The following is a 26,472-nucleotide window of genomic DNA, read 5'->3' as shown; positions in this document are numbered from 1 at the left end:
GCCAAAGAGGGGGAAATGCTGCTGGTGAATTAACAGCAAATTATGGTTTAAAACTGGGGGGGAAATGGGAAAATGGGAGTCCCCCAAATTTTAGAAGAGTGGAAAATTAAAACCGACGAAAGAAAAAGGAAAATTCAAATAAATTTTGGGAGTGGGGATTTTTAAAGTGGCCAAAAACAGCTCATTGTTTTTGTTTTTTTTTTAAATTTACAGTCTGATAGAAATAAAAAGCAAAACCAAAAAAACCCAAACGCAGTTTTGCTGAGGAGATTTTCGGGGAAACAAAACCAGTTTTTCAGGATTGAAGCCAAGAAAAAAAAAGAAAAAAAACGAGATCAGATTTAAACTCAAATCTCACATTTCAAAGGTGGAAAAGGAGAAAACGCGTGTTGGGTGGTGTGTGAGGCAACACACACACACACACACACACACACACACACACACACACACACGCGCGCGCAGGCCTGGCCCTACCTTGGTCCTGGACGTAGTAGGCCAGGAACAGGTCCAGCTCCTTGACCGACACGGTGATGTGGTGCGGCTGGACACAAAGTGCTGGGTTGGTGCAATGTGGCGACTTGACGAGCCGCTCGCCGTCCGTGCTCTCCAGCGGGATCCCTTTGAAGAGGATGACCATCACCAGGTCCAGGCGCCACACCTTGTCGGCCTGCCGGAGGCAGTCGATGCGGCGGATCTTCCCCTTCTGGTCGGGGTTGGACAGCACGCAGCACGGGTGCTTCTTGCCCGTCACGCTGAGCACGAAGTCCTCGCGGTACTCCTGCCGGATGTCCTTGCGCAGCTTGGCCAGCAGCCGGGACGCCCACTTCTGCTTGACCTCCGGCTTCTCGCCCAGGAGCTCGTCCTTCACCGCGCGCTCCTCGTCCTTGGACATCCGCTTCTCGTGCTTCTTGAAGTATTTGCGTTTTCGGGCCTGGAGGTTGAACCAGGTGTAGGCGATGGCGCGGACGTGGGGCAGCAGCGCCTCGATGAAGGGGTGAAATTCATCCTGGAGTCACAGGAGAGACACGAGATCAGCGCCAAACTCGGAGCGCCGCCGCGGCGGGAATTAGAGGCACATTCCAGAGTTTCGCTACAATAACACCAAACTCCCCGGGGGCATTTGGACCAGACCTGCCGCGTCTCACGGCCCAGGTGATGGCCGGGGGGGCGGTTCTGCTCAGGAACGCGGCCTTTCTGAGGAGCCAGAGTATGAGGAGAATTCTCCAGAGGTGGAGTCGGGACTCGAGCGGGCCGCGTGGCTCCGGGCGTGGAGGAGAACCCGCTCGACGAGCCTCATTCCACAGCTGGAGGTTAGAACCTGATGTTCCTCACCTGCCGACCTGACCCACCCCCCCGGGACAATAACCCGCCCCTCCGAGCAGCTCCTGAGCTGAAACGTTCGGGAACAAAGCTGCAGAAATTTAGCTCAATTTTTTTTTTTTTTAAGAAGTAAAAAAAAAAAGATCCATTTAAAAGGGGAATAATTTTTAAATGTGCAGAAATGAGACGGATAATTCAGGAAAACTGACTGGACCCGACATTTTCACACGAACGCCACCTTTGAATTGATCCCAAAGTCTTTTTTATTAGGAGCATTTTTAAACTATTTATCCGGATCGATTCTGGGAGCAGAATTAATGAGAAAATCTCCCTTTTTACGATCGTTCAAACGGAATCAAATCTGACATTTTGCCGGCGGCGTTTGGAGAGTTAAAGCGCGTTTGGCTGCTGTCGGGCCGGGATGGAGGAGCCCCGCACCCGGAGCGGCCCCGCAGCCGGAGCGGCCCCGCAGCCGGAGCGGCCCCGCAGCCGGAGCCGGAGCGGCCCCGGCCCCGCATGAATTAGCCCTTTATTCCTGCTGCCCTGCGCCTTAAAACTAATTGATAAAGTCTTTACTAATGAAGCCTTTGTCGTTCACGCTGCTCCGCGTCTCGGTCCTGCTCAGGAAAAGTTGAAATGTTTTTTTGGTTTTTTTTGCGGAGATAAACGAGTTTAAAAGCGCAAACACACGCGCAAACACACGCGCAAACTCACGCGCAACCTGCCGCGCAGCTCCGTCCGTCCGCCGCTTCTGCCAAGCAAAATATCAACAGTCGGAGCCAGCAGAGCCGCTCCAAGCTCGGCTTATCACAAGTGGCTTTATCTGCCCCCGTCGGGGCTCCCAACACACGTGGAAATAAAACACGGCCGCGGGAGCGTGCGCGAACTTCCAGCGCGACCCAAATCACCCAATTATGCCCGGGAAAAGGGCGCGATCAGCCCGGATTATCGGCCCAAAGCAGCTTTACGCACCACTTTGTGCGCGCGCGGACGGAAGGATTTTCCTGGAAAAATCCAGAGAAAGTTTTTGGAAACGCACTTGGAGTGGCAGAAGTGCGGGGAAATGCGGGTGAGAGTGAAGCGTTTACCTGCGTGAGGCAGATCGGGGAATACATGACGACACGGGGGAAGCGAACGACTCGGACCGGACCGGACTCCTCTCGGCTCTATCGCGCCATTCCCGCTGCGCTGTGCGCGTGAAACCGCGAGACTTTATCCAAGCAGGTCCATGAAGGCCGCGGCCGGATCCGGAGACGGTGCTGACCGCCGGGCGAGGCTGGGAGGCGGGCGGCCGCTGCGTTCTCTGCGGTTCTCTGCGGTGCTGCTGCGGGCGGGCGTGTGCGCGCTCTGGCGTCTCGCTCATAAAAGCGTCGCGGGGAGCTTCGCGAGGGCGGCCGAGAGTGTGATGTTCTCCCCCCGCCCCCTCCCCCCCCCCCCCCCCCCTCCCCCTCCGCTGGAACCGGACTGGACCAGGAGCGGAGCGGCTTCCAGCGAATCAAACCGAACTTTGGGATTTTTACAGGATTCCAGACCTCCTCCTCCTCCTCCTCCTCACGCGCCCTCGGGCCTCCTCTTCAGCAGAAAACTGCGGTGATTCCCCGCAACCCGCAAACTTTCTGTCAAACTCCAACGCAAACAACGCCTGATTTAACGTGAAATGACGTCACACTTTAGGTTCGATCCCGCACAAAAAGCAGCCCAATCAAAACTTCAGCTGATTAATCGAGTCTGTGCAATCAGATCACGCGTGTGCGCGTGTGGTTGTGCGCGCGCGCGCCTAATTACAGGTGAATCGGTGCCAAAGTCGAACTTTAACTCGGCTTTTCTGCGACGTGAACGCAACAGCAGGCGGAAACCATGACAACCGAGTGATCCCGGTGGACGTACCATCACACCGAGCTGGAGTGGTCCCGGACCGGTCCCGGACCCGGCTCAGCGGCACATTTCGCACTTTCTGCTCTGTTCTGTGTTCTTTCTCTCCACAAAGTCAACACCGGAAGACAAATCTGTTGGCGGCGGCGGTCACAAGTTTTGGAGCAGCTTTGTGCTTTAATTTTATTTTTCTCGCCGTCCTTCCTCCTCCGCTCGGGGGGTTTTGGACCCGGTTTTCGGGGTTGTTCGGTCAAGTTGAACGGGGTCCAGAAGAGGCTGAGTTTCCAGATCTGGGCCGGTCTCCGCCTTCACTTTCACTGCCTGTCCGACTGACGCCCCTCGGCTCCCGGCAGCTCCCGCAAAGCTGCCGCCGACGCCGCACGGCCCGCTTCCGGTCGGGACGTTCCGCAGTAAAACTCCAACTCTAAAAACCTTAAAAAACAACTTTAAAACCTCCACAGGGGACGTCGAAGGATGGTTCGGGCACGCGCATCAACGCGCTCATTTCGTTTTTGAATTAAATGATAATTTATCTTAATTCTGAGCCCCTTTTAGAAACCCACCAAGCTTGTTTGAGCCAGTTTTTTAATTCCCTTAATTGGTAGCCCTGGCAACCAACAGCCAATCAGGAAGGGTCCCGCAGGCCACGCCCCCTTGACTTTGACCTTCCGACTGACACATTTGGCTGAAACGGAACCCTTTTTCTCAGCACGTTTCAGCAGAAACATCAACTCTTTCATCGACGATGACGTTTGTCGGTTCTTCTTGACGAACATCTGTCAAAGTGACGCGAGAAAGCAGAAACAACCTGGCATCGGGAGGCGGAACCCTCGTTTTAAAGCGTCGACTTCGTGGACGTCGCACCAGCAAGCGACTCTTATGTTGAAACTACTTCCGGTTCGCGCCGCAGCTTTTCGCGGTCAAATTGTCGCAGCTGAGTTTTGTAATGGTCCATTGATCCCGGGCTCTCATTGGTCAGAAGGCCCCGGGACTCCTTCACCCCTGGGCCCCTCACTTCCGCTGCTCTGACGCGCCCACAGGACAAAGTCACCGAACATTGGAGCGTTATTATTCCCGTTATTACTGCCGTTATTACCGCCGTTATTACTGCGCCTTAAGCAGGAGCAGCAGCGACGGGGTCCTGAGCCCTTTGAGACAGAAGCGACTGTTTTGTCTCCCTCCTCACACACACACGCGCACGCGCTCAGTTGCATGAATGTGTGCGTGGCGCCACCGTGTGGCCTCCTGCAGGAGCACCAGAGATTAAGCCCGTTTCCCCCCAGCAGGGGGCGCTGTGGAGGAGCGGGGCCACCACCAATCACGAGCACCAGCGCTCAGCGCGCGAGAGAGAACCTGTTGGAGTCTTTGATCTTCAACGCCGGAGAACAAAGCAGGTCCTCTTTGTTGTAAAACAGAACAGCGGAAAGTTCTGGGTTCTCGAACAGGAACCAGCCGCTTTTTCTGGACGACGTGTCCCGAAAAATGCCGAAGTAAAACAATGCGGACGTGAAAATGCCAAATATTCAGCGCAGCGTTAGCCGGCGCCGCCACCGCCACATGGGAAACGCGCGGGCAGGACAAGAGCTCTTTGTTGAGGCTAAACGGCTCCTTTGGTGCTTCAAACATCTAGAACGTTTGTTCAAAGGTTCTAAAGGTTCTGTAACGTCAGCAGACACAGCTAGCTCAGAGTGTTAGCATGCTAATACTGACGGGGCCGTCCTGCAGGTGACCCCTGACCTCCGACCGACCCCCCAACAGCTGCTGGTTCCACTCACCATCCACCAGGTCTTCGCCGACACGTCGTAACAAAGCTGCCACTTGATGGTCCTCGCCGTCCCCGTCATGGCCGAGCTCTCGGACGGACATCAAACGCCTCATCAAAGGCGCAGTGGCGGGTTCACGCTGAGCCCCAGCGAGGTCACTCTCTGACAACAATGCATTGTGGGAGGGGGGAGGCAACAAGTGCCCAGTGACGTGAACTTGATTGTGGTAATTACACAAGCCCTGACCTGTGGCCACTCTGGCCCCTCCCCCAGCACCGCCCCCCCCCAGACTCACAGAAAGTTGCTGCAGAAAGAGGCAACCTGAAGCTTCAGCAACTTTTTCACTGGAGACCGTTTCAGCCGCCACATTCCAGTCGTCCACAGCCGAGCAGCGCGGCGGTCGGGGGGGCGGTGGTCGGGAAGGGGGGGGGGGTGGTTGGGAAGGGGGGGGGCGGCGGTCGGGGGGGGGGGGGGGGGAACTTGGCAGAAACAGCAACCAGAGCAAATGATGGTTTTAATGGAAGCTAATTGTAAACATTTTAAAGTAAACGTGAATCCATCAAACGCGACGTTCCTCCTCAGCTAATGGAGCCGCTGGTAGCGGCGGCCCTGTTAGCACACCTGACTTTAATGAAGAGCTAATTAGCTGCCTGATTAGCTGCAGCTTCATTTAATGGCTTCTGAACTCAAAGAACAAGGAGTCGCTCGGCAGTGATTACGGGAGGGAAACGGCGTTTTCGGCGAAGCAACAACTGCAGCTGTGCTAACGAGCGAAGCAACCGCGTCCTTTCAGCTTTTAGCCGTTAGCAACACGTCAGAACTACATTCAGTCAACTTCAGAAACAAGATCAGGATCAAGGTTTTGGCTACGTGGTTAGCTTTAGATCATGAGATAATTAGCATTTTAAGTCGGTGCCATTTGTCCGAGCAACAGTTGCTTCTTGACTAAACGTGCGCAGAAACTCGGGTTTCCTTTTTCCCTCCAGGAGAAAGGCGGCGCCGCGGGAGACGCGCCAACGTGTCGGTTCTGAGGCCCAAATCGATACGTTTCATGGCCTTGATTGGATTAGCCGTTTCACGTTCAACCTTTAATTGGATTGTTAGCATTTACAAAGAGCTTATTGACAAAATCAATAGGCCAATCAATACCTGCGTGTTGAGCATGTTGAGCTGAACGTGGAGGAACGCGGCGGCGCGTCAGCGGGCGCTCAACAATCCAATTACAGCACAGAACAATATCTTTGATTAGAGGTGAGGGAGTCCGCTACGCTATCTTTAGACGATATTTGGGTTTTTGGGTTTTAACCTTTGTAGAATCTTGGCTAGCGGACCTGAGCAGCAGGTGGTTACCAGCCTATATAGCATCTATGCTACATCGCTACATTAGAGCTGGAATAATAAAGCTCACGTTGCATCTCCTGCTCTTAATCCTCCTCCGAGGCTTAAAAACAGCAGCCAAGCTTCGAGTCTGAGACGTTTAAATGGCCGCCGACTTTATATTCACGCCGCTAATTATTTCTTTTGTTGGGCCAGATGTCTCCGACTGTAAGCTAGCAGGTGGTCACTTATTGAATTATCTCAGTTGGCCAACCAAACTGAATCAAGTCTGCTGCCTTCGTAGACGGAAAACTTTAATTTTGCATCTCTGCCGAGGCCTCAAATTAAAGACGATTATTTTTAATTTCATTTTACGCATCACGATTTTTAGGCTGTTGTCTTGTAACATTTTAGCTGCAGCTTCTGTGAGCAGATAAGGAGCTCATGACCGAGGGGACAAAGACAAGAAGCAACATCTGCTGAGGCTGCTAGCAGCGTTCTTTAGCTAGCAGGCGGTAAAGGCTCGTGATTCACAGTTAGCAATGAAGCTAAAGACAGAAAACGTACCCAGAATCTCTTTTATTTGAATATGTTTGTGATTTAACAGGTTTTTTTATACGATAAAAACAAACAAACTCGGATTTGTGAAATATTGGAGTTGATAAAACGTTTCCAGTGTTTAAACATAAAACAAACAGCAAAACAAGAGCGGCAGAGCCCCAAAGAGCCGACCCTGGGGAACGCCATCGCTGAGCTGGAGTTGGTTATTGCTAACAAATCTTATTGATCCCTAATAATCCGATCGCTGCGGGATTGATCCACACGTAGGCCCGAAGTTTCACAGCAAAAAGAACATTTAAAAAAATCCTGATCAGAATTTTGCACCACGTAAACATTCAAATCAGGAAAAACACCAGATATAAAAATCAGTAAAAAAAAAGAAGAGAACAGACGTGGAAAATCAGTGCATTAGCTCGGGGCCGCTAGTCGCTGAAACGTGCATTTTTCTCGCGTCTTTGGCTTCTAAAACAAGACGACATTGATCCACAGGTGACATACGAAGGCACTTTAAACTAGCCGGATATTGTTTTCCAAAGTAGACGAGCTTTGCTAGCATAAATCTACCGAACTGTCAACAGATGGAGGACAGCAACAACGATGCTATGCTAGTAGTATTGTAGCGTGAATCCTGTAGCATCCCTAAATATCCACAAACCTTCATAAATAAATGTTATTATGTTAAATAAGGTGATATAATTCTGCTACTTCTGTACAAAGCTACGCTACCGAGCGTCACATGATATAAACAGACACAAAGCTAGTTGGTATTTTTGGGTGATCGATCGCATCGATTTTCAGAACTTTGGAAGAATTAGCAGCTTTTAGCGACAAGCTAGTTCAGATTTATGCTAGGAAAGTATTAACGGTTCATTTTGATGCTAAGCTATGGTGACGTTAAATACAGCAGCGGTTTTGTGTCACAGAGAAGCAAAATTCCCTTTTGAAGAATGTTGGAATGTTTTCAGGAATCATTTTTGATGGTTTTTAAGTTTTCCTAAAAAGCTCGTTTCGTTGCTTAAATGGGCCGTTTTATAAAAATCAAAGCTCGCGGTTCTGAAAGGTTCTGGTCGTCTGAAGCCAGAAAAGGGTTCTGGAACATTCGCAGCACCTCAGCTGATCAAAGAACCAAAGACCAAAGGAGGATCAAAGCAGGAGCGCTAAAACAGGTGAAACGACCTAAAAACAGCTTTAAAAGGCACAAACATCCAACAAAAACGGACTTCCTGGAGTTAGTGTCGCTCCGTTTGAGCTGATTAAAGAGTGGCGGCTAAGTCACTTGGGGGGGGAAGGGGGGGGGGGTCACGGGTGGGACAAAAACAAACAAATAAACAAACATTGATTTCGAGCATTTCCGATTCTGATCGATTTAGACAAAAAAAATATTCCGATGGTGCCCCCCCCAGGAAGGAAGAGTGTGACGCCCCCGCCTGTGGAGGGGGGGTCAAGGAGCGCGAACAGGCTACACGTGGGCGCGGCTGTAGCGCCCCCCCTGGAGCGGCTGCCGGCTCCGCAGGGGGAGGAACCACAAGAGCTTCCAGCGAGTTCCGCAAACCTCCGCCAGGGCGAACTGCCAGGACCTCTTGGAAGTGAACCTGAGGAGCCGGGAACAGACGGTTAGCCTAAAGGCTAACGGAGGCTAGCTTAGCTAACGCGTGACGGAGAGGTAAAGGTGACTCACATCTCGTTGGAAAAGTGGGCCATCTTCTCGATGGTGGTCGTGTCCTGGGGGGGCGACGAGACCACGTCAACACGCGCTCAATTACCCATAAACTACAAGGTGGTGCTAACACCTTAGCACACGTAGCATGCGGGCGGACTCACCGACAGGATCCCCGTCAGCTGCGTGTAAAAGAGGCCGGACATCCCCCCGAACATGAGCAGGGCCATGAGCGCCGAGAGGCGGAGCAGCGCCAGCTCGTGGCGGGTGGTGAACCGCTCCTGGAAGGACAAAACGTCAGTGGGCTCCTGCTCCGCCCACCCGGCGGCGGCGGCGGCGGACGCTACCTGATCGAGGCGGGTCAGCGGCAGGAAGTAGTAATACTGACAGAAGTCGAGCAGCAGCGTGAAGAGGCTGAGCAGCTGCGTGTAGAAGCAGAGCTGCAGGAAGAGCCAGTGGTTGTCCTCGCCGACGCAGTTGTTGATCCTGGAGAGCAGGGAGCCGTGAGGCGTGTGTGAGTGTGTGTGTGTGTGTGTGCGTGTGTGTGTGTGTGCGTGCGCTCCCACCAGGGGCAGTGGTGGTCCATGCGCCGGACGCAGTGGCCGCAGCGGCTGCAGTGGTGCGACCTCTTGGGCCGCATCAGGTTGCACTTGTTGCACAGCTCCCAGTGTTGCCGCTCTGCGTTGTCAAAGCAACAGTGACTGTGGGCGGGGCCTGTGGGCGGCGCCGGGTCTTACCTGACTGAGGTATGTGGGGCTCCGCAGGAAGGCGTCCTGGATCCGCGGTGGAGGCTCTGAGCAGGGCGGTGAGGCAGAGCGCCGACGCTGCGTAATAACCTGCACACACACGACCGTTAGCGGCGCCGCGACAGGGAGGCTGCGCCCCGTCGCCGACGGCAACACTCACAGACGACGACGGTCCAGGGGATGTGACCTTCGCTGTAGTGTGGGAACAGCACCAGCTGGGGGACAAAGACGGTGTTGTAGAACCAGACCCCCAACACCAGGCTGACGCACAGCCAGCCCATGGGGTCGACCACGAAGTGTAGGCGGAGCTTCATGGCCGCCGCTGCTGCCGCCGCCACGGGGCCGCTCCTGGAGCCCACAGGAGGAAAGACAGGAGTGAAGCAACCAGCAGGAGCAGCCCGGCGGTCACATGGGTCCGAACACGGTTCTGGGGCCTGGAAAACAGCTGAAGACCTTCAGAGAAGATTTAAGGTTACAAACAGGAAGCAGAGACCCCAAAGCCCGACTTTTGGGGCCAATTCTGTCAATAAATGAATGTTTGGTTTGATCCAGGCCTCAGTCCTGATGCTCAGATCCTGGTCGTGAGCATCGGCCTCTGATCTCAACATCAAACAACCTGAGACGGTGTAAAACATCAGGATTATCAGTGATTTTGGCCCCAAATTGATTCTTCTCGGGTTCCTCCCGCCTGCGGAGCCGCGTTAGCCGTTAGCGGCTGGCTAACGGCTAACGCGGCTCCCTGTCGTCAGAATATCACCGATTTGATCCATTTAGTGAATAAAAAGCTTCATACTTGGTCTGTGTCCTTTACGCTGCGCGAATTTATCACTTCCTCATCAGTGCGTCTGTGGGCTGGCCGGAAGCTGCTGTCCATTACTACCATAATAAAAGACCGCGCTTCCGCTCCCTAAAACACATTTATTTATTTATTTAAAATATTTGTAAATATTTTTCCTGACTAGTATTTTATTAGTTGAATAATAAATTACGTGTCATGTTGACTGCGTGTCCGCGCTGTTGCGTGTTTCGCCCGCTGTGTTGACGGAGACGCGACTCGCTGCTGCCACCAGCCGGTGAAATGCGAGTAAAAGCCCAGAGTCCCAAAGAATGTGAGGGACCTGGAGCCGCAATATCTCGAGGATATTGGCAAAAGCGCTTTAAAATAATAATAAAATAAATGTGTAAAATCTTGAAATCCTCCTGTATTCCTTTGTGTTTCAACGTCTTCTGGCCCAGCCTTTTAAAATAGAAGGGATTTGTTTTTTTCTCACGACAGAATCAAAAATCGAAGGTAATTTCCTCGGCAATAATAGTATGAAACCAGCTTCAAATACATTTTGATCGTTTAATTTTATTTATTGGCAAATCGGGTGACGTAATCAAACTTCCGCTAACGGCCGGCGTTTGTTGACAGCGACGCCGCTTAGCATTAACTATCACGCGGTAGTTTCGCTGTAGCTGGGGGGTAAAATGGCATCTTCCAACTCCTACAAGCTCCGGTGCTCCATCCCCGGTCATGAAATGGATGTTAGGGGACTCGCATCGACTGTTTTCCCCGAGGGAGCGTTCGTGTCTGTGTCCAGAGACCGAACCGGAAGAGTCTGGGTCCCAAACTCAAGGTAGCTAACGCTAGCATGCTAGCCAGGAATTGTGTTGTTTGGCTGAGTTTCATATCATTTAACATGTTAGATTGTCGCTCTGGAAAGGTGTTTTTATTTTATTTTTTGAAAAAGAAAGAGAGCAGCGAGGGAGACGTTAAATCGTTTGCGAATCACAAAGTTTTCTTTAGACATTTGTGGCTAAATGAACATGGAAGTCGTTTGTTAACATCCACTCAAATTAGCTTTGTCATTCATTTGTGTTGGCTCAGACTGAGCTGAGCCGGCACACCTCGGCAGCCCCTCCGGGCCGATGCCTCTTTGGAGGTCGCTCAACCCCATTTTCGTGTGTTTTTCCTCGCTGACAGCCCGGACGGAGGCTTCTCAGAGATGCACTGCGTGTCCGGACACTCCAACTTTGTGTCCTGCGTCTGTATGATTGCACCCACTGACAAATACCCCCGAGGGCTCATCGCGACGGGTGGAAACGACAACAACATCTGTGTTTTCTCCCTGGATCAAGAGCAGCCTCTGTACATCCTGAAGGGCCACAAAAACACAGGTGAGCCTTTTCCTCCTCTGTCCCATCACAACGCCTGAAGAGCCACGTTGATCCCGCTGCTCTTCTCCTCCCTGCAGTTTGCACGTTGTCGTCCGGTAAGTTCGGAACTCTGCTCAGTGGCTCCTGGGACTCCACCGCCAAAGTCTGGCTCAACGAGAAGTGCATGATGACCTTGGAGGTTTGTAGGGAAATGCTTTCTGTGGTGGCGAGGGCGGACGGGTGCTGACAGACGTTTGCTCGGGCCGCAGGGTCACTCGGCTGCAGTGTGGGCTGTGCTCATCCTCCCTGAGCAGGGCCTCATGCTCTCGGGGTCCGCAGATAAGACCATCAAGCTCTGGAGGGCGGGCCACTGCGACAGGACGTTTACAGGTTGGTGGAAGCGGCCCCTCTGTTGTCATTGCTGCACGATTTAACCGATGCGACTCTGCTGTAGGTCACGAGGACTGCGTGCGAGGACTCGCCGTCATCAGCAGCACAGAGTTCTTCTCTTGCAGCAACGACACGAGCGTCAGACGGTGGCTGGTGACGGGAGAGTGTGTACAGGTGTACCACAGCCACACCAACTACATCTACAGCATGGCGGTCTTCCCCAACAGCCAAGGTTTGATGTTCGCTCCCTTCTTTTAGCTTTGGCTCCCTGCAGGAGGCAGGAGACAACCGTTGCTGATGTCCTTCTGTCAGATTTCATTAGCACAGGAGAGGACAGGTCGTTGAGGATATGGAGGGGGGGGGAGTGTTCTCAGACCATCCGCCTGCCCGCCCAGTCGGTCTGGTGCTGCTGCATTCTGCCCAATGGAGACGTTGTGGTGGGAGCCAGGTAACGGGACACGGATGTGGGACAGTCTTCCTGGTTGGCCGTTCCTGGTTGGATTATTCGTTCTTCTGCTCGTAGCGACGGGATTATCCGAGTGTTCACCGAGGCGGAGGACCGCACGGCCAGCCCCGAGGACCTTCAAGCCTTTGAAGACGAGCTAGCCAAAGCGACCATCGATCCCAAGACCGGCGACCTGGGGGACATCAAGCTGGAGGACCTGCCTGGCAGAGAACACCTGGCTGAGCCTGGTCAGCAAATACTGGAAGAGAAGCAGCAGACCAGGGGAGTCACCCAGAATAACAGGAAGTGTGTTTGCTGCAGGTCAACGTGACGGACAAACGCGGCTCATTAAAGAGGGGCAGAAGGTGGAGGCGTATCAGTGGAGCGTCGCTGACGACCGCTGGGTGAAGATCGGAGACGTGGTGGCAGGTTCCAACCAGCAGACCTCCAAGAGCGTCATGTACGAGGGGAAGGTAACGAGAGCTGACTGGCCGGCTCCGGATCTCCTCTGGTGTCGTCACAAATGATCAGAACCTGCAGGTGAGACCGCGGCGTGGTCGCAGTGATGCTCTGTCCTGTCGTGGCAGGAGTACGACTACGTCTTCACCATCGACATCAACGAGGGGGGGCCGTCTTTGAAGCTGCCCTACAGCGTGTCCGAGGACCCCTGGCTGACCGCCCACAACTTCTTACAGAGGAACGACCTCAGTCCCATGTTCCTCGACCAGGTCGCCAACTTCATAATTGAGAACACCAAAGGTCACGTGGTGGGGCCGTCAGCACCGGGCGTCGCCGACCCCTTCACCGGTGAGTCCCAGGCGGGGGTCTGAGCCAGCCGTGTCAAACAGGGTCGGGCCCAACGGGTGCTTTTGTGTCCCGACAGGAGGAGCTCGCTACGTCCCCGGAGCCTCTGATGGCCGCTCAGGATTCGGCGCCGATCCGTTCACAGGTAAACCGTTTCCCCGCAGGCTTCTTCGCCGCAGGAGATCCTGCTCTCACGCCACGTTCCCTCCACACAGGCTCCGGCCGCTACATCCCCGGATCGGGTCCCGACCCCAGCGCTCCAGTGGGCGTGGCCGACCCATTCACAGGTGAGCGGAGCAGCAGGTAGACACAGACTGGGAGTGGGCAACAGGCGCTGGAGTTAAGATGTGCTCGCTCCTCAGGTGGAGGCGCCTACTCCTCAGCAGCCCTCAGACACACCGCCACCAACATCTACTTCCCCAAAACGGAAGCCGTGACCTTCGAGCAAGCCAACACCTCCCAGATCTTTGGTGAGTGGGTGGAGCTAACGTCCAGTCCCACTTCCTGTCTGTCTGACCGCTCTGTTTGCTCCTCACCAGCTAAGCTGAAGGAGCTGAACGAAGGCACGCCTCCTGAGCACAGGCTCACAGAGGAGACGCTGGACACCCTGGAGGGGCTGCTGGAGGCTGTGTGTGACCCCTCCAAACCTCCCCCCACCCTTCAGCAGATGAGCCTGCTGTGGAAGGCCGTGCACTGGCCCGAAGGTACGACCCCGAGAGGGGAGGTTCAGCTCAGTCGTTTCACAACCCTCCTCCCAAAACCCCTGAAACTTGATGACTGAATGAGTGATGGGGCAGAATTCACCAACCGGAGTCCTTTATTTCCCTGCAGACATCGTCTTTCCTGTCCTGGACATTCTAAGACTGGCAGTGCGCCACCCGCTGGTCAACGAGCGCCTCTGCGGGGAAGCAGAGGGAATCCAGCTGTGCAACCACCTGCTGAGCCTGATGAGTCCTGAGGGCCGGCCCGCCAACCAGATGTTGGCCCTGAGGACTCTGTGCAACTGCTTCAGCGGCAGACAGGGTCGCGCCCTCCTCATGGCCCACCGTGACACCGTGCTGTCACGCGCTGCCGACTTGTCCGCCGTCTGCAACAAGAACATCCACATCGCCCTGGCAACAGTGGCGGTGAACTACGCGGGCTGCCTGCACAGTCAGCCCGACCTGGAGGCCAAGGCGCAGTGCCTGTCGGTGGTCAGCAAAGCTCTGGAGACGGTGCAGGACAAGGAGGCCGTGTTCAGGCTGCTGGTGGCGCTGGGAACCACCGTGGCCTTTGACAAGACGGCTCAGGATCTGGCTCGCTCACTGGGGGTCAACTCGCAGATTTCAAAATATTCATCGGGCTCCGAGCCGTCCAAGGTGGCCGAGTGCTGTCGGCTGGTTTTAAAAGAACTCCAATGACGTCAGTGCTTAGGAAAACCACAGTCTTGATCGGTGTGATGAAGAGTGTGAATGCATGTGACTGCGGGTCTGAAACAATGAGTAAAGATTTAAAACACACTTCTTTCCAAGACTGCGTCCATTTGTCTTTGACACATTTCATTCATTGAAGGCCAGAGATTTTCTCGGCCTCTGTGGGCAAACATAATTATCTTCCCTCACAATCGCTCATTTTAATCTGGATTTAATGATGAAACTCATTCTATTTTACTTTGAGTTTAATTTGTCGTTTTCCCAGGAAGGACTTTTATTTAAAAATGAAATCGACATTTATAAACGCAAATGTATAACAGTTAAAAACATTTTTAATTGACAAGCTAAGGAGTATTTGTTTTCCTCAAACCGGAAGTTTTCATCGACCGTGTCAACTCTGACCCGGAAGAAGTTTTCAGTAACTTCCGGTTATTCATTAGAAAAATTGGCGGCATCTGGTGTTGCTCTATTTTTTTTCCTACAATTACGGGATTCTAGCTCGGAACGATGAACTCAAACGTCACGTATCCACAGCTCACGGTGAAATTGTTCTATTTAGTCCTGTAATTTCTTGGACAGTGACGAAGCGCGTCTCTCTGCGTTCATTAGCTTCCCGAGAGGCTAGCAGCTAGCAGCTGCACCCAGTGGAGAGTGTTCGATCCGCCTCCTCACAAACATGACGAACCCGGCTTCGTTGCAGAAAAGAAATGGGAAATATTTATGGTTCGCCCTCCTTGGGTTGGGATTCCAACCGGACTCCGCGACTTCATCCATCGGCAAATCCAACGTGAAACACATCAACCTGGGACCGTGAGCCGGACTCCGTTTTCTACTCTACTCTCGCGACTCCAACACATTAACGCTAATTTCTGCTCTCATTTCCAGGAACATGTTCGACAAACCCAATAAAGACGCTTTCTACATAGTCACCCATTTTCTGTTGGACAAGTTGAACCCGACGCGGTTCAGTGAAGCGTACAGGTAAACCCGGACCCGACCGGCCGGGGTTCTTTACTGGCCCGGTCCAGAATACGTCCTAAAGCACCGCCTTTGACCCGTTTAGGTTCTGCTGGCCGATTACGAGTCACAAAGCGGACGCAGAGTTCCGTAAAGTCACCTGTGCCTGGCTGCGAGAAATTATGGTAAGAAGCAGTTTGTTGCTGAAGGAGCCACTTTTCAGCAACAAACCCTCAAAATGTCTGAAATCGATGCCCAATGAAACCGCCTGGACATTGTCTCCAGGACGAAGGAGCCAACGCAGGATCCAGAGTGGCGGCGTCCTTGTTCCTCTCGCCCGGAGGACCCAAGTTCACCAGCCTGATGCTGAGTTTGGCCCATCACGTCATGCTGCAGGAGATGAAGACCTTCCACACAGGTGCGTGCTGCACCCGGGCGCCACACGCCTGCGTCCAGGTGGGTCTGATGATCTTGGATGGTTCTGACAGAGGGCAGCTGGGTTCCCGAGGCCGCCGCCACGCCCGCCTCCTCGCTCAACGTGGCCGCCAAGCGCTTGGAGCTGGTCCACAGGAGGTTCCTGAGGACCGCCGTGGAGCAGGACCGCTTCCTCCACGAGTACCAGAGGAGAGCCCAGTAAGTCCCGTCGGCCCATCACACAGATGACGTCGCCGCGGCAACGCGGGTCGCAGTAAACTCCGTTTGGTTTATAATCATATGATGACGCTAACAACTTCAGAGCCTCGGAAACGTTGCCTTTGTGGGTGTTTCTGATTGGCTGATTAAAGCTCCGCCCATCTCGTTAGCAAAGGCGAAGCAGAAGCCTTTTTTAAGAGAAGCTTCAGAGCAGGAAGGTTCTCTGACGTCCTCTCGGATCTGGACCCCAAGTTTTCGTTCACCTGAACCAGCGTTAGCATGGCCGCTAACGCTCAAAGCGCTGCCTCCTGCCTTCATCACTCAGCTGGTCGCTGTGTTGCAGGCTGCTGGTTCAATCTGTGAAGGACCTCCGAGCAGAAGGAGCCAAGTACGACGAGCTCCTCAGGTGGGTGAAAGTCTCGTCTGTCGCTCGTCTGGGAGGAAGGAACTGAATTCGCCCCGTTGTAAACGTGTGTGCAGGCGCCACGGCGACGTCTCCTCCTCACACGGAGCTTCTCCAGCTGAGAAGATCAGAAAGGTGAGTGTCCGACAGCGGCGCCGCTGCGACTCGCCGCCGCGACGCTTCGCTCAGCCGTTGGTCCCCTCAGGTTCGCTCCCTCTGGGCCACCGTTGATGGAATGCTGTCCAGCATCAAAGCCGAGCAGGAAGCTGTGGGAAGCGTTCTGCAGGGAGAGGTGGACCAGTACGTCCTGGACGGGACCGATCGGGTCCTGACCGTCCCCCAGAGCCTGCAGGCGCGTGTGGAGCAGCTGCCTCACCAGGTGAGGGCGATCCCGGCGTTCCCAGCGTCCGTGGCGTTCCCAGACCTGGCCTCAACCGGTTCTGATGTTCTGCAGCTGAGCTCGGGCCGCCTGTACGAGCGTGGCCAGCTGGACCTGCTGTGTCTGCTGGAGCTGACGACCCAGAGCCTGCAGCTGCTGCGGGAGGAGCGCCGCCGGCTCCCCGACGCCCCCGGAGCGGGCGTGGGCGCGGCGCGGCTGCAGGACACGCGTGGGCAGATGTCGCGGGCGCTGCAGAGTCTGCAGCTCCTCCGGTGCGTCTGCCGCCCTCACGCCGCTGACGCTCGGCGTTCCGGCCCAAACTGGCTTCTGATTCCTCACTTTACAGGCAGAAGATCTCCAAGGATGCGATTCCTGAAGCCAGGAACGGCGTCCAAGAGCTGGAGGCCGACTGGGACAGGAAGTGGTCGCAAACGCTGCGGGATTCTCCGCTCGCCGCTTTCCTCCAGGAGGACCACGTGAGTGTGGCCGCAGCAATGAGAACGCCTCCGTCGCCGTGGTTACTCAGGCCTGTCTTTCAGGCCGTGGGGCTCCTGTCGCCGATGGCGCCGCTGTCCTTCGAACCAGTGGCCGACGCCAGCTTCAGCGTCTTCTCCCAGTTTCCCGCCGCGCTTCTGGGTGAGCCGCGACCACAGGAAGTGGAGCCCGAAGCACAGGAAGTGGAGCCCGAAGCACAGGAAGTGGAGCCCGAAGCACAGGAAGTGGAGCCGAGGCGCCCCGGCCGGAGCAGGTACTGGGGCGGCTGTGCTGCGATGGGGGGCAGATACCTGGGCAGGCCTGAGCACTGGCCTGTCCGTCACGCGTCTCCCGACAGAATTCCTGCTCTCTGATGACCGCGGCGAGTTGAGGGAAATCGCCGCGGACAGATACGGAGCAGACACTCGCCCTTAGCCTAACGCTAACGATGCTAACGGTCCTGATTTGTGCTGCCTGTTTCAGTCCTGAAGCCGCCGCTCCTGCTGACAGGGCGCCATTGCAGGCGAACACCTCCCTGGACTGGCTGTTGGACACGCCGCCGTCTCCGAGGACGCCTGTCGCTCAGGTCGGTGTAGAACTTCAGGCCGCGGTGAAGAACGCCACGAAGGGCGTGAGGTCCGAGACGGAGATTTTAGAGCTGGAGTGGGAGAACCTGGCGGCTCAGGTGGGGTGATGATGTCACTGTTGGGAGCGGGGTTGTGGGTCGGCTCCTCACTGCTGTCCGCCAGTTTGCAGATGCTGTGGCGACGCCTTCAGAGGGCGGAGTCAAAGCTGTGGACCTGGAGTCTCTGCTCGGCACGCTTCACACGGACCCGTTCTCCACCAGGAAGCAGCTGCCTCGCACCCCCGAGAGCCTGAGTGGGTCCAGAGCCGCTCCGAGCCCGTTGGGCCGCTGCGTGCTGACTAAAACCGTGTTCTCAGTTTTAGACGTCAAGAGCTCGTGGCGCAAAGCCGTGGAGGAGGACCGAGCGGAGAAACTGGGCCGCCCTGGCCAGCAGGAGGCGCCCTCACGCACGCCACCGCCTCTTTGGGACACCTTGTCCATCGACGCGAGCGGCGACGACGGCGTTCTGTTCGGGCTGGAACAGGAAACGCTGCCCGAGCTGCCGAGCCTGGACGAGGAGGACGGCTCCTTCCTGGACCGCCTGGGGACGCCGGACCAGGACGTCTCTGCGTCGGGCCAGGACTGGCGCGTGGACTTGACGGGAACCACAGAGAAAGTGTTCTCGCTGGACCTGGACAGTCTGGAGACGCCGTCCTCGCCCAAGATGCGGGAGTACGTCCTCCCCAACCTGATCACCTTCTCCCCCATCGACGACAGGAAGTGTTGAACTTTGAACTGCCTCTAAATGGTTTATTCTGTGTGAACGTTGCTCATGCGTTAAAAAGGAACCACTTCCTGTTTATTTGCACTCTCTCCAGTGTTTACACCATGTTGACTTTGTAAATATGTAAGACCATCAGGCCTTTGGACAATAAAAACATCCCTTGTTGAGCTTCTCTCTCTCTCTCTCTCTTCACACCTCCTGAAATATTTGAAACAGGAATGAAAAGTTTCCAAGATGAAATTTGCGGCTGCAACTTTTCGTTTAACCTGAACTTGTGACGCACCTGTTGCTCCACTTATTCACTGCTGTCAATCCCGCTCACGGGCGACAGGGGGCGACAGAGCGCCCGACTGTGATCAAGTCACCGGAAAAGATGAAGGGAAGCCGGAAACGCGATGTCCGCCTTCACAATAAAACACCGTTGGACTCCAAGACGCCGCAAACTCCGTCCAACACAAATGGTTTTCATCTGCGTGTATTGCGATTATTCTCAGCCTAAATAGGCTCCTGAGTTAAAGAATATTTCTGGTGTTTTCGCAACAATAAATGCGGAACAAAATGCAAAACCAACGGATGTAATCTCACAGGTTAAACCCCGCGCACTTAACGTATTTCCGAATCTTTCCAAGTAGGATCCGATCCCTTTTCCGATAAATTCGATCATCTTGCGGTTAATTCGTGAGAGAAGCTGATCCGGATGGGAAATGCGTGTCGAACCGACCGTGGTTTTACTTTGAAACGCTCCGGCGGATGTGGGTCGGGTTGCCGCCCGGCGTCTTGAGGCGTTCCCGCCGCTGCCGCCCCGTCAGTTGCCGCCTGCGGGGCTCCGTCGCCGCTCCTTTTCTCTGGGCGGTTCCGGCCTCGGCGAGACGTTGGCGGAGGAAAAGAAAAGTCACCAACGGAACTCGGAGCGCGGACACAAACATGGCCGCCGCCGCCAACTCGGGAGGGAAGTGCGGCGAAGTTTGAGAGCAGAGCTGCGAAGCGACTTTTCCGCCCGCGCGTCCCTGTTTAACCTGCTTCCGTTTACATAAGAAGAAAGGCGGAATCGAGCAACAAGTTGCCTACATGGTGACGTTGCCCGTCGCTGCCGCGTAAACAGCTGGTGAGTGTTGCTTTCTTGGAATTCTGCCGCCGGACGAAGCTGCTGGCGGCTCCTCGGTGGAGTTTGAGGCTGAAACTCGGAGCAGTTGGGAATTAGCTCCGTGTGTGCTGACGTCTCGCTGCCGGACGCGCGGCCACGTATCAGCCTGGTCACGGGAGGAACCTTTGTTCCGCCCGCCGAGCCGCGGCTCCGGGGAACACAACACCCGTCCTCCCCCCGCAGGTGTGCGCTCACCTGGCGTCCTCGGGGGCGAGGATCCCGGTTCCATCCGGGCTCCTCGCCTCTAAAAAAGTTGCCTCTGCAGCTTCTCGACCTTCAGCGGCACTTAAAGGCAACTGGAGAGCTCCTGGGCATCGGTCACGTGATGTGGCAGCACTTTCTGTTCCCTCATGTCTCGTGTTTCTGCACCTGAGCAGGTGGTTGGATGGCGGCCGAGGGGAACCGGAGAGCCTGACCTTCTTGACCTTGGCAGCAGGCGCAAAGTAGGTCAGGGCTGCGCTACCTTTGTGTACATTGGCCCGGAGCACCTCGGTCATGTGACCAGACGGAGCAGCTGGGATTGGCCAGCTGTGTTTGACCAGTCTGGGAACATCTGGAACCACTGAGTTGGTGCACCTGAGCTGCTGCTAACGCTAACCGCCACCTGCTGAGCTGTCCTCCAGCTCCCTCAGCCCCGGTTGATCCCTGGGATCCTTCGTTTACGCTCTTGCGGATGCTGGTTCCTGGGGTGGAACCAGACCAGGTCCACGCTGGAGCTGTGATCCAGCCTCCCCGGCCCACGTGGCCGCCGGGGCAAGGGGAAAAGAACCTGGCCGTCACACTCCAGGTCTCACCTGGACAACCAGGAGGGTCGTCCCTCCTGTCCGCCACCTTCAGACCTCCGGGGGGGGGGGGCTGGAGGCCCTGGGGGGGGGCTGGTGCCCTCGGGGGACACGGGTGTCACCACCGTCAACATCCTGTTCTGATCAGATACAGACTGTCTGATGGTTGCTATGGTGACAGAGCAGATTTATTCCTGCAGCTTTTCTGTTGTCCGACATCCAGATGCTTGTTAGCATTAGCATTAGCCCGTTGCTGCACCTGCACATCTGTTTTTTCTCGGCTGGACTTCGACCGACTGGTTTGTTCTGGACTCGGGGATCGAGCCTCCAGGCTCTGGGGTGACATCATGGGGGGGGTGAGGACCAGGGTCCTGCTGCTGTCTGGGGTCCGGTTGGGTCCGACGTTGTTCCCAGCAGCTTCCCTGCGCGGGTTTAGAACCTGCAACCTTTGGCACATTTGCAGGTTGAGGCCAGTGCAGGAAGATCGGAGCCTGTGGGATGTTTTCCTGTGAGCGTTAGCGTTAGCCGTTAGCCTTCCGATCTTGGTTGCCGGTTAAATCAGCGACACTTAATCTCAACTTTGGTTCAAGGCTATGATGTCGTCACACAACAAAGCTATCAGGCTAACAGACGTTAGCAGATGTGAGCAGACGTTAGCAGATGTGAGCAGACGTTAGCAGATGTGAGCAGACGTTAGCAGATGTGAGCAGACGTTAGCAGAAGCAGAACTATTGAGCGCTGCTCTTGGATGCTAACGTTTGTCTCTGAAGTTTCTCTTTGTGTCGTCGGGACAAACGTGCAACGAGCAGCTAACTGTCGCTAAACCTGTTTCCTGTCTGGTCGGCCAACATTGGGCCACATCGACTTCCTGATGTTTCCAGGTTAAAACTGAAAGTTTGAGCTGGAAACCAGTTGGAAGAGCTTCCTGTAAACGGAACGTTGGCGCCCAGGGGGGCGGGGCGCCAGGAGGGGGCGGAGTTACAGTGCAGCCCAATCCAGTGGAGCTGCTGGAATAGCAGGTTGGGCTCTGTTGACCTTTGACCCTGCTGCAGCGGGTCACGTGGTTCCAGGTTTCTTCCGTCAGAACCTTCCTTGTTTTGAATCCTGACCCGGTTCTGGAGCGTTCCGTGGTCACGTGGCCGTGGACTCTCCGGCGCTCCCGAAGGTTCCAGGAACCGTTGCTCATGAGCCAAAGAGCTCAAAAAGGTTTTTGATGTTCCGGATTTTGAAGGAGCCAAGGTTCTTTGATCTTTGGATCACGGGGGCTTTGATCCTGCTCAACCGTCGCTATGTCCTGTAGCCTCACGTGACAGGAAATCAGCTACGAGCTGAAGTCTCCCGACTCTGAGATCACAGCCTGCATCAAAGCAAGTCCCGCCCCCCACATGGAGACTAACCAGGTTGGTCTGGGTGGGATGAGCTGCCCCCTAAACTGCCCCCCGAGCTGCCCCCCAACTGTTCCCTAAACTGCCCCCTGAGCTGCCCCCCCAACTGTTCCCTAAACTGCCCCCTGAGCTGCCCCCCAACTGCCCCCCCAACTGCCCCCCAACTGCCCCCCGAGCTGTTCTGGTTTTACATGATTCATGGTTTCCAGCACAGTTTCTGACTTTGTTCATACTTTGAAATCTGTTTTAACAGTTGTTGGTCGTTTGTTCTTGCTGTTAGCATGTGTTAGCATGTGTTAGTGTGTGTTAGCTTGTCCAGGTCGTCGTGTCAAAACCAGCACCTTCCTCCCTGATGTTTGTGTTTCTGTGTTGCCATAGCAACCAGCTATTACGCTAACATAATTCCAAATGCTGCAGGAATTAATTTTGCGATGCTAACGTGGTGCTAACAGGTCCCCCTCCAGCCCTGCTGGGGGTTTCTGGGCACCAGCAGAAACGGACTTTGTGCTCTTCTCCCCGGTCAAGTCTGGAAGGTCGACAGGTCGTGTTTATGTGCCGGCGGCTGCCGTTAGCATTCCTGCGGCTAGTTCCGCTGTGTGTGGGGACGAGCAAAGGTCAGCAGATGAGCCCAAGTTTGCTGGTTTTAGAGCTTCTTTGATCTCCTCGTCTTTGTTCTGCCATCTCAGAACGTTAGCTTTGCTAAGGCAGCATTAGCTTTGCTAAGGCAGCGTTAGCTTTGCTAACACCAGTCACAGACTCGTCCCTCCTCGCAGGCACGTCCAGCCATGAACGAGGACAAGGGTCACCGGGTGACCGACTACTTCGTGGTGGCCGGGCTGACGGACCGGTCCACGCCCCTGGAGCAGGACCTGTCGGAGTGCAGGTCCGGCGGGCCCAAGGGGCCCATCACCGACCTGGCCGTCATCAACAGGTCGGCGGGGGAGACGGTGCCGGAGGGCTTCACCTGCATCGACACCACCCCCAGCGGCCAGCCGGCCAACCTGAACCACGGCAGCCTGAAGAGCCCCGAGCTGTTCCTGTGCTACCGGCGGAGCCGCGGGAAGTCGCCCCTCATCGATGTCGGGTGAGTGGGCGTGGCCGAGTGGGCGGGGCTGAGAGGAGTGGGCGGGGCTGGGTGGGCAAGGCTGAGCGGGCGGGGCCAAGTGGATGGGGTGGGCAGGGCTGAGTGGAGTGGGCAGGACTGGGTGGGCAAGGCGGGGCGGGGTGGGTGGTGCCGGGTGGGCGGGGCTGGGTGGGCAAGGCTGAGCGGGCGGGGCCGAGTGGATGGGGTGGGCGGGGCTGAGTGGAGTGGGCAGGACTGGGTGGGCAAGGCGGGGCGGGGTGGGTGGTGCCGGGTGGGCGGGGCTGGGTGGGCAAGGCTGAGTGGGCGGGGCCGAGTGGATGGGGTGGGCGGGGCCGAGCGGGTGGGGCGGGGCTGAGCGGAGTGGCGCTGGGTGGGCGCAGGTTGCGGCGGTCGCTTTAAGCCCGTCCTCTCCCCTCGCCAGCGTGCTGTACGAGGGGAAGGACCGGCTGATCCAGGGCTGCGAGGTGGTCCAGGCCACGCCCTTCGGCCGCTGCGCCAACGTCAACAACAGCTCGGCCACGTCGCAGCGCATCTTCATCACCTTCCGCCGGGCGCCGCTGGTCCAGCCCCAGAACTCGCTGGCGGTCACCGACATCTGCGTCATCATCAGCAGCAAAGGCGAGACGCCCCCGCACACCTTCTGCAAGGTGGACCGCAACCTGAACTGCGGCATGGTGAGTCGCCACGGCAACAGCGCCGCCCCCGACCCGACCCGACTAAACCTGCTTTTCACCCTCAGTGGGGCTCCAGCGTCTTCCTGTGCTACAAGAAGTCCGTGTCCTCGTCCAACTGCATCAGCTACAAAGCTGGTGAGCAGCTCCGTCCTCTCAGTCCTCCCCGCCTCCTGTCCTCTCCGTCCTCTCCGTCCTCCTGTCCTCTCAGTCCTCCTGTCCTCTCTGTCCTCTCAGTCCTCCCTGTCTCTCAGTCCTCCTGTCCTCTCCGTCCTCTGTCCTCTCCGTCCTCTCAGTCCTCCCGTCCTCTCAGTCCTCCTGTCCTCTCCGTCCTCCTGTCCTCTCAGTCCTCCTGTCCTCTCCGTCCTCCTGTCCTCTCCGTCCTCTCAGTCCTCCTGTCCTCTCCGTCCTCTCAGTCCTCCCCGTCCTTCTGTCCTCTCCGTCCTCCTGTCCTCTCAGTCCTCCTGTCCTCTCCGTCCTCCTGTCCTCTCAGTCCTCCTGTCCTCTCCGTCCTCTCAGTCCTCCTGTCCTCTCAGTCCTCCCGTCCTCTCCGTCCTCTGTCCTCCTGTCCTCTCAGTCCTCCCCGTCCTCTCAGTCCTCCTGTCCTCTCCGTCCTCTCCGTCCTCCTGTCCTCTCCGTCCTCTCTGTCCTCTCCGTCCTCCTGTCCTCTCCGTCCTCTCAGTCCTCCTGTCCTCTCCGTCCTCCTGTCCTCTCCGTCCTCTCAGTCCTCTCCGTCCTCCCGTCCTCTCTGTCCTCTCCGTCCTCTCAGTCCTCCTGTCCTCTCCGTCCTCCTGTCCTCTCCGTCCTCTCAGTCCTCCTGTCCTCTCAGTCCTCCTGTCCTCTCAGTCCTCCTGTCCTCTCCGTCCTCTCAGTCCTCCTGTCCTCTCAGTCCTCCTGTCCTCTCAGTCCTCCTGTCCTCTCCGTCCTCTCAGTCCTCCTGTCCTCTCAGTCCTCTCCGTCCTCTCTGTCCTCTCCGTCCTCTCAGTCCTCCTGTCCTCTCAGTCCTCTCAGTCCTCCTGTCCTCTCAGTCCTCCCATCCTCTCAGTCCTCTCTGTCCTCTCCGTCCTCCTGTCCTCTCCGTCCTCCTGTCCTCTCCGTCCTCCTGTCCTCTCAGTCCTCTCTGTCCTCTCCGTCCTCCTGTCCTCTCCGTCCTCTCAGTCCTCCTGTCCTCTCAGTCCTCCTGTCCTCTCCGTCCTCTCAGTCCTCCTGTCCTCTCCGTCCTCTCAGTCCTCCTGTCCTCTCAGTCCTCCCCGTCCTCTCAGTCCTCTCCGTCCTTCTGTCCTCTCCGTCCTCCTGTCCTCTCTGTCCTCTCCGTCCTCTCCGTCCTCTCTGTCCTCTCCGTCCTCCTGTCCTCTCCGTCCTCTCAGTCCTCCTGTCCTCTCCGTCCTCCTGTCCTCTCAGTCCTCCTGTCCTCTCAGTCCTCCTGTCCTCTCAGTCTTCCTGTCCTCTCCATCCTCTCTGTCCTCTCCGTCCTCCTGTCCTCTCCGTCCTCTCTGTCCTCTCCGTCCTCTGTCCTCTCCGTCCTCTCAGTCCTCCTGTCCTCTCCGTCCTCCCTGTCCTCTCCGTCCTCTGTCCTCTCAGTCCCTCCTGTCCTCTCCGTCCTCCTGTCCTCTCCGTCCTCCTGTCCTCTCCGTCCTCTCTGTCCTCTCAGTCCTCCTGTCCTCTCCGTCCTCTCAGTCCTCCTGTCCTCTCAGTCCTCCTGTCCTCTCCGTCCTCCTGTCCTCTCCGTCCTCCTGTCCTCTCAGTCCTCCTGTCCTCTCAGTCCTCCTGTCCTCTCAGTCCTCCTGTCCTCTCTGTCCAGGTCTGATTTTCCGGTATCCAGAAGAGGACTACGAGTCCTTTCCCCTCTCGGACTCTGTCCCCCTCTTCTGTTTGCCGATGGGAGCCAAGATCGAGTGCTGGGACGCCAACACCCGGGACCCGCTGCCCGTCTTCTCCACGTTCGTCCTCACCATCTCGTCTGGAGAGAAGGTGAGGACGGACCGTCTCTGAGGGTCCGGTGGGTCTTGATTGTGGGCACTAACGGGCGCTGGGTGCAGGTCTACGGCTCGGCCATCCAGTTCTACGAGCCGTACCCGGTGGAGCTGCTGAGCGAGAAGCAGAAGGTGCAGCTGGGCGTGGTGACCACGGTGGAGAAGAGGCTGATCCCCAACCGGCCCGTCAACGCCAACAAGTGCATCTGCCTCCTGTCCCGGTGGCCGTTCTTCGAGTCCTTCAGGAAGTTCCTCATGTTCCTGTACAAGCTGTCGGTGTCGGGTCCGAACCCGCTGCCCATCGAGAAGTAAGAGCGGTCCCGCGGACGCCGCCGCCCCTTCGGGACCTCGGCTCATCGCTTGCTTCCCTTTCAGGCACATCTCGCACTTCATGCACAGCGTGTCCTTCCCTTCGCCCCAGCGGCCCAGGATATTGGTGCAGGTGAGCTTTTTTACCCACAATGCAACACCGCCCGCGGTCTGGCAGGATGCTCACGCGTCACATGACCTCTCAGCTTTCAGCACACGACAAGCTGATCCTCTCGCAGCCCGTGTGCACGCCGCTGCCGCTCAGGTAAGCCTCGCACATTCCCACTTTTCCACGGTGCCTCGGAACCTGAGCCCGACCCGCCTGTGTCCGTCCGTCCGCCAGCGGCGCCGATTACGGAACCCTGCTGATGAACCTGGGCCCGGAGAACTGCGCCACTCTGCTGCACTTCGTCCTGCTGGAGAATAAAATCCTGCTGCACTCGCTGCGGCCCGCCGTGCTCACCGGGGTGGCCGAGGCCGTGGCGGCGGTGAGTTCAGCTTCC

The 26,472-nt window shown here is 56.2% G+C and overlaps 5 protein-coding genes and 1 non-coding gene across 13 annotated transcripts in view; 4 read left to right on the top strand and 2 right to left on the bottom strand.

Annotated features, from left to right (window-relative positions):
• The window catches only part of LOC101062179 (nuclear factor 1 B-type), a 35,273-nt gene extending 31,742 nt beyond the window's left edge, over positions 1–3,531 (bottom strand). For 3 of the 6 annotated variants that reach the window (XM_029840016.1, XM_029840014.1, XM_029840017.1), the window contains exons 1-2: positions 2,409–2,435; positions 475–1,006 (exon numbers count right to left, since the gene is read on the bottom strand). In XM_029840016.1, the coding sequence (XP_029695876.1) occupies positions 475–1,006; positions 2,409–2,435 (559 nt within the window). Of the gene's footprint in view, positions 1–474; positions 1,007–2,408; positions 2,742–3,207 lie in introns of those variants that run through there. The other 3 variants (XM_029840013.1, XM_029840015.1, XM_029840012.1) reach the window with 3 other exon arrangements.
• A 3,305-nt stretch (positions 3,532–6,836) lies between these two features.
• On the bottom strand, positions 6,837–10,143 carry zdhhc21 (zDHHC palmitoyltransferase 21). 3 transcript variants are annotated; one of them, XM_003966970.3, is made up of 8 exons: positions 10,030–10,143; positions 9,397–9,689; positions 9,228–9,326; positions 9,057–9,168; positions 8,838–8,976; positions 8,655–8,771; positions 8,512–8,555; positions 6,837–8,425 (listed from the first exon to the last, which is right to left on the bottom strand). In XM_003966970.3, the coding sequence occupies exons 2-8, from the start codon at positions 9,548–9,550 to the stop codon at positions 8,293–8,295; spliced, it is 798 nt and encodes a 265-aa protein (XP_003967019.2). In that variant the 5' UTR covers positions 9,551–9,689; positions 10,030–10,143; the 3' UTR covers positions 6,837–8,292. The 3 variants fall into 3 exon arrangements, with proteins under 3 accessions (XP_003967019.2, XP_029695915.1, XP_029695914.1); XM_029840055.1 differs by having other exon boundaries at positions 9,397–9,584; positions 10,030–10,127; XM_029840054.1 differs by lacking the exon at positions 10,030–10,143 and having other exon boundaries at positions 9,397–9,944.
• Positions 10,144–10,706: 563 nt separating this feature from the next.
• Positions 10,707–14,513, top strand: plaa (phospholipase A2-activating protein). The gene is made up of 14 exons (XM_003966964.3): positions 10,707–10,855; positions 11,203–11,396; positions 11,474–11,574; positions 11,645–11,765; positions 11,830–11,997; positions 12,078–12,213; positions 12,289–12,458; positions 12,532–12,683; positions 12,798–13,017; positions 13,094–13,159; positions 13,230–13,301; positions 13,377–13,484; positions 13,554–13,718; positions 13,846–14,513. Exons 1-14 carry the CDS (start codon positions 10,707–10,709, stop codon positions 14,412–14,414), a joined length of 2,391 nt encoding a protein of 796 aa, XP_003967013.2. The 3' UTR covers positions 14,415–14,513.
• Positions 14,514–14,840: 327 nt separating this feature from the next.
• Positions 14,841–18,788, top strand: haus6 (HAUS augmin-like complex, subunit 6). Its single transcript, XM_011606767.2, has 14 exons — positions 14,841–15,236; positions 15,312–15,407; positions 15,490–15,568; positions 15,669–15,801; positions 15,872–16,016; positions 16,360–16,422; positions 16,497–16,554; positions 16,625–16,798; positions 16,874–17,070; positions 17,145–17,274; positions 17,338–17,546; positions 17,756–17,957; positions 18,022–18,151; positions 18,215–18,788. Exons 1-14 carry the CDS (start codon positions 15,103–15,105, stop codon positions 18,622–18,624), a joined length of 2,160 nt encoding a protein of 719 aa, XP_011605069.2. The 5' UTR covers positions 14,841–15,102; the 3' UTR covers positions 18,625–18,788.
• LOC115250874 (small Cajal body-specific RNA 8) lies at positions 17,570–17,699 on the top strand. Its single transcript, XR_003889437.1, has one exon.
• Positions 18,789–19,413: 625 nt separating the features above from the next.
• dennd4c (DENN/MADD domain containing 4C) overlaps positions 19,414–26,472 on the top strand; it is a 16,039-nt gene continuing 8,980 nt past the window's right edge. Inside the window, exons 1-9 of the mRNA XM_029839551.1 lie at positions 19,414–19,726; positions 22,706–23,016; positions 23,438–23,690; positions 23,756–23,825; positions 25,489–25,658; positions 25,727–25,968; positions 26,036–26,102; positions 26,176–26,234; positions 26,313–26,457. Coding sequence (XP_029695411.1) covers positions 22,718–23,016; positions 23,438–23,690; positions 23,756–23,825; positions 25,489–25,658; positions 25,727–25,968; positions 26,036–26,102; positions 26,176–26,234; positions 26,313–26,457 — 1,305 coding nt within the window. The 5' untranslated portion in view covers positions 19,414–19,726; positions 22,706–22,717. The remainder of the gene's footprint in view (positions 19,727–22,705; positions 23,017–23,437; positions 23,691–23,755; positions 23,826–25,488; positions 25,659–25,726; positions 25,969–26,035; positions 26,103–26,175; positions 26,235–26,312; positions 26,458–26,472) is intronic.

Source organism: Takifugu rubripes, chromosome 8 (genome assembly GCF_901000725.2).
Source record: "Takifugu rubripes chromosome 8, fTakRub1.2, whole genome shotgun sequence".
Taxonomy (NCBI): Eukaryota; Metazoa; Chordata; class Actinopteri; order Tetraodontiformes; family Tetraodontidae; genus Takifugu; species Takifugu rubripes.
Note: the sequence above shows the minus strand (reverse complement) of the source record. Positions and strands in the feature narration are given on the sequence as shown.

Coding starts and splice junctions, on each gene's coding strand:
- zdhhc21 (XM_003966970.3), bottom strand. CDS start 9,550: ATGAAGCTCCGCCTACACTTCGTGGTCGACCCCATGGGCTGGCTGTGC. Junction 9,169..9,227: donor GCCCCACATACCTCAGTCAG/GTAAGACCCGGC, acceptor TTGACAACGCAG/AGCGGCAACACTGGGAGCTG. Junction 8,556..8,654: donor AGCTGACGGGGATCCTGTCG/GTGAGTCCGCCC, acceptor TCGCCCCCCCAG/GACACGACCACCATCGAGAA.
- plaa (XM_003966964.3), top strand. CDS start 10,707: ATGGCATCTTCCAACTCCTACAAGCTCCGGTGCTCCATCCCCGGTCAT. Junction 11,397..11,473: donor GAAGGGCCACAAAAACACAG/GTGAGCCTTTTC, acceptor TCCTCCCTGCAG/TTTGCACGTTGTCGTCCGGT. Junction 13,485..13,553: donor CAACACCTCCCAGATCTTTG/GTGAGTGGGTGG, acceptor GCTCCTCACCAG/CTAAGCTGAAGGAGCTGAAC.
- haus6 (XM_011606767.2), top strand. CDS start 15,103: ATGACGAACCCGGCTTCGTTGCAGAAAAGAAATGGGAAATATTTATGG. Junction 16,799..16,873: donor TGGAGCAGCTGCCTCACCAG/GTGAGGGCGATC, acceptor GATGTTCTGCAG/CTGAGCTCGGGCCGCCTGTA. Junction 17,071..17,144: donor CAGAGTCTGCAGCTCCTCCG/GTGCGTCTGCCG, acceptor CTCACTTTACAG/GCAGAAGATCTCCAAGGATG.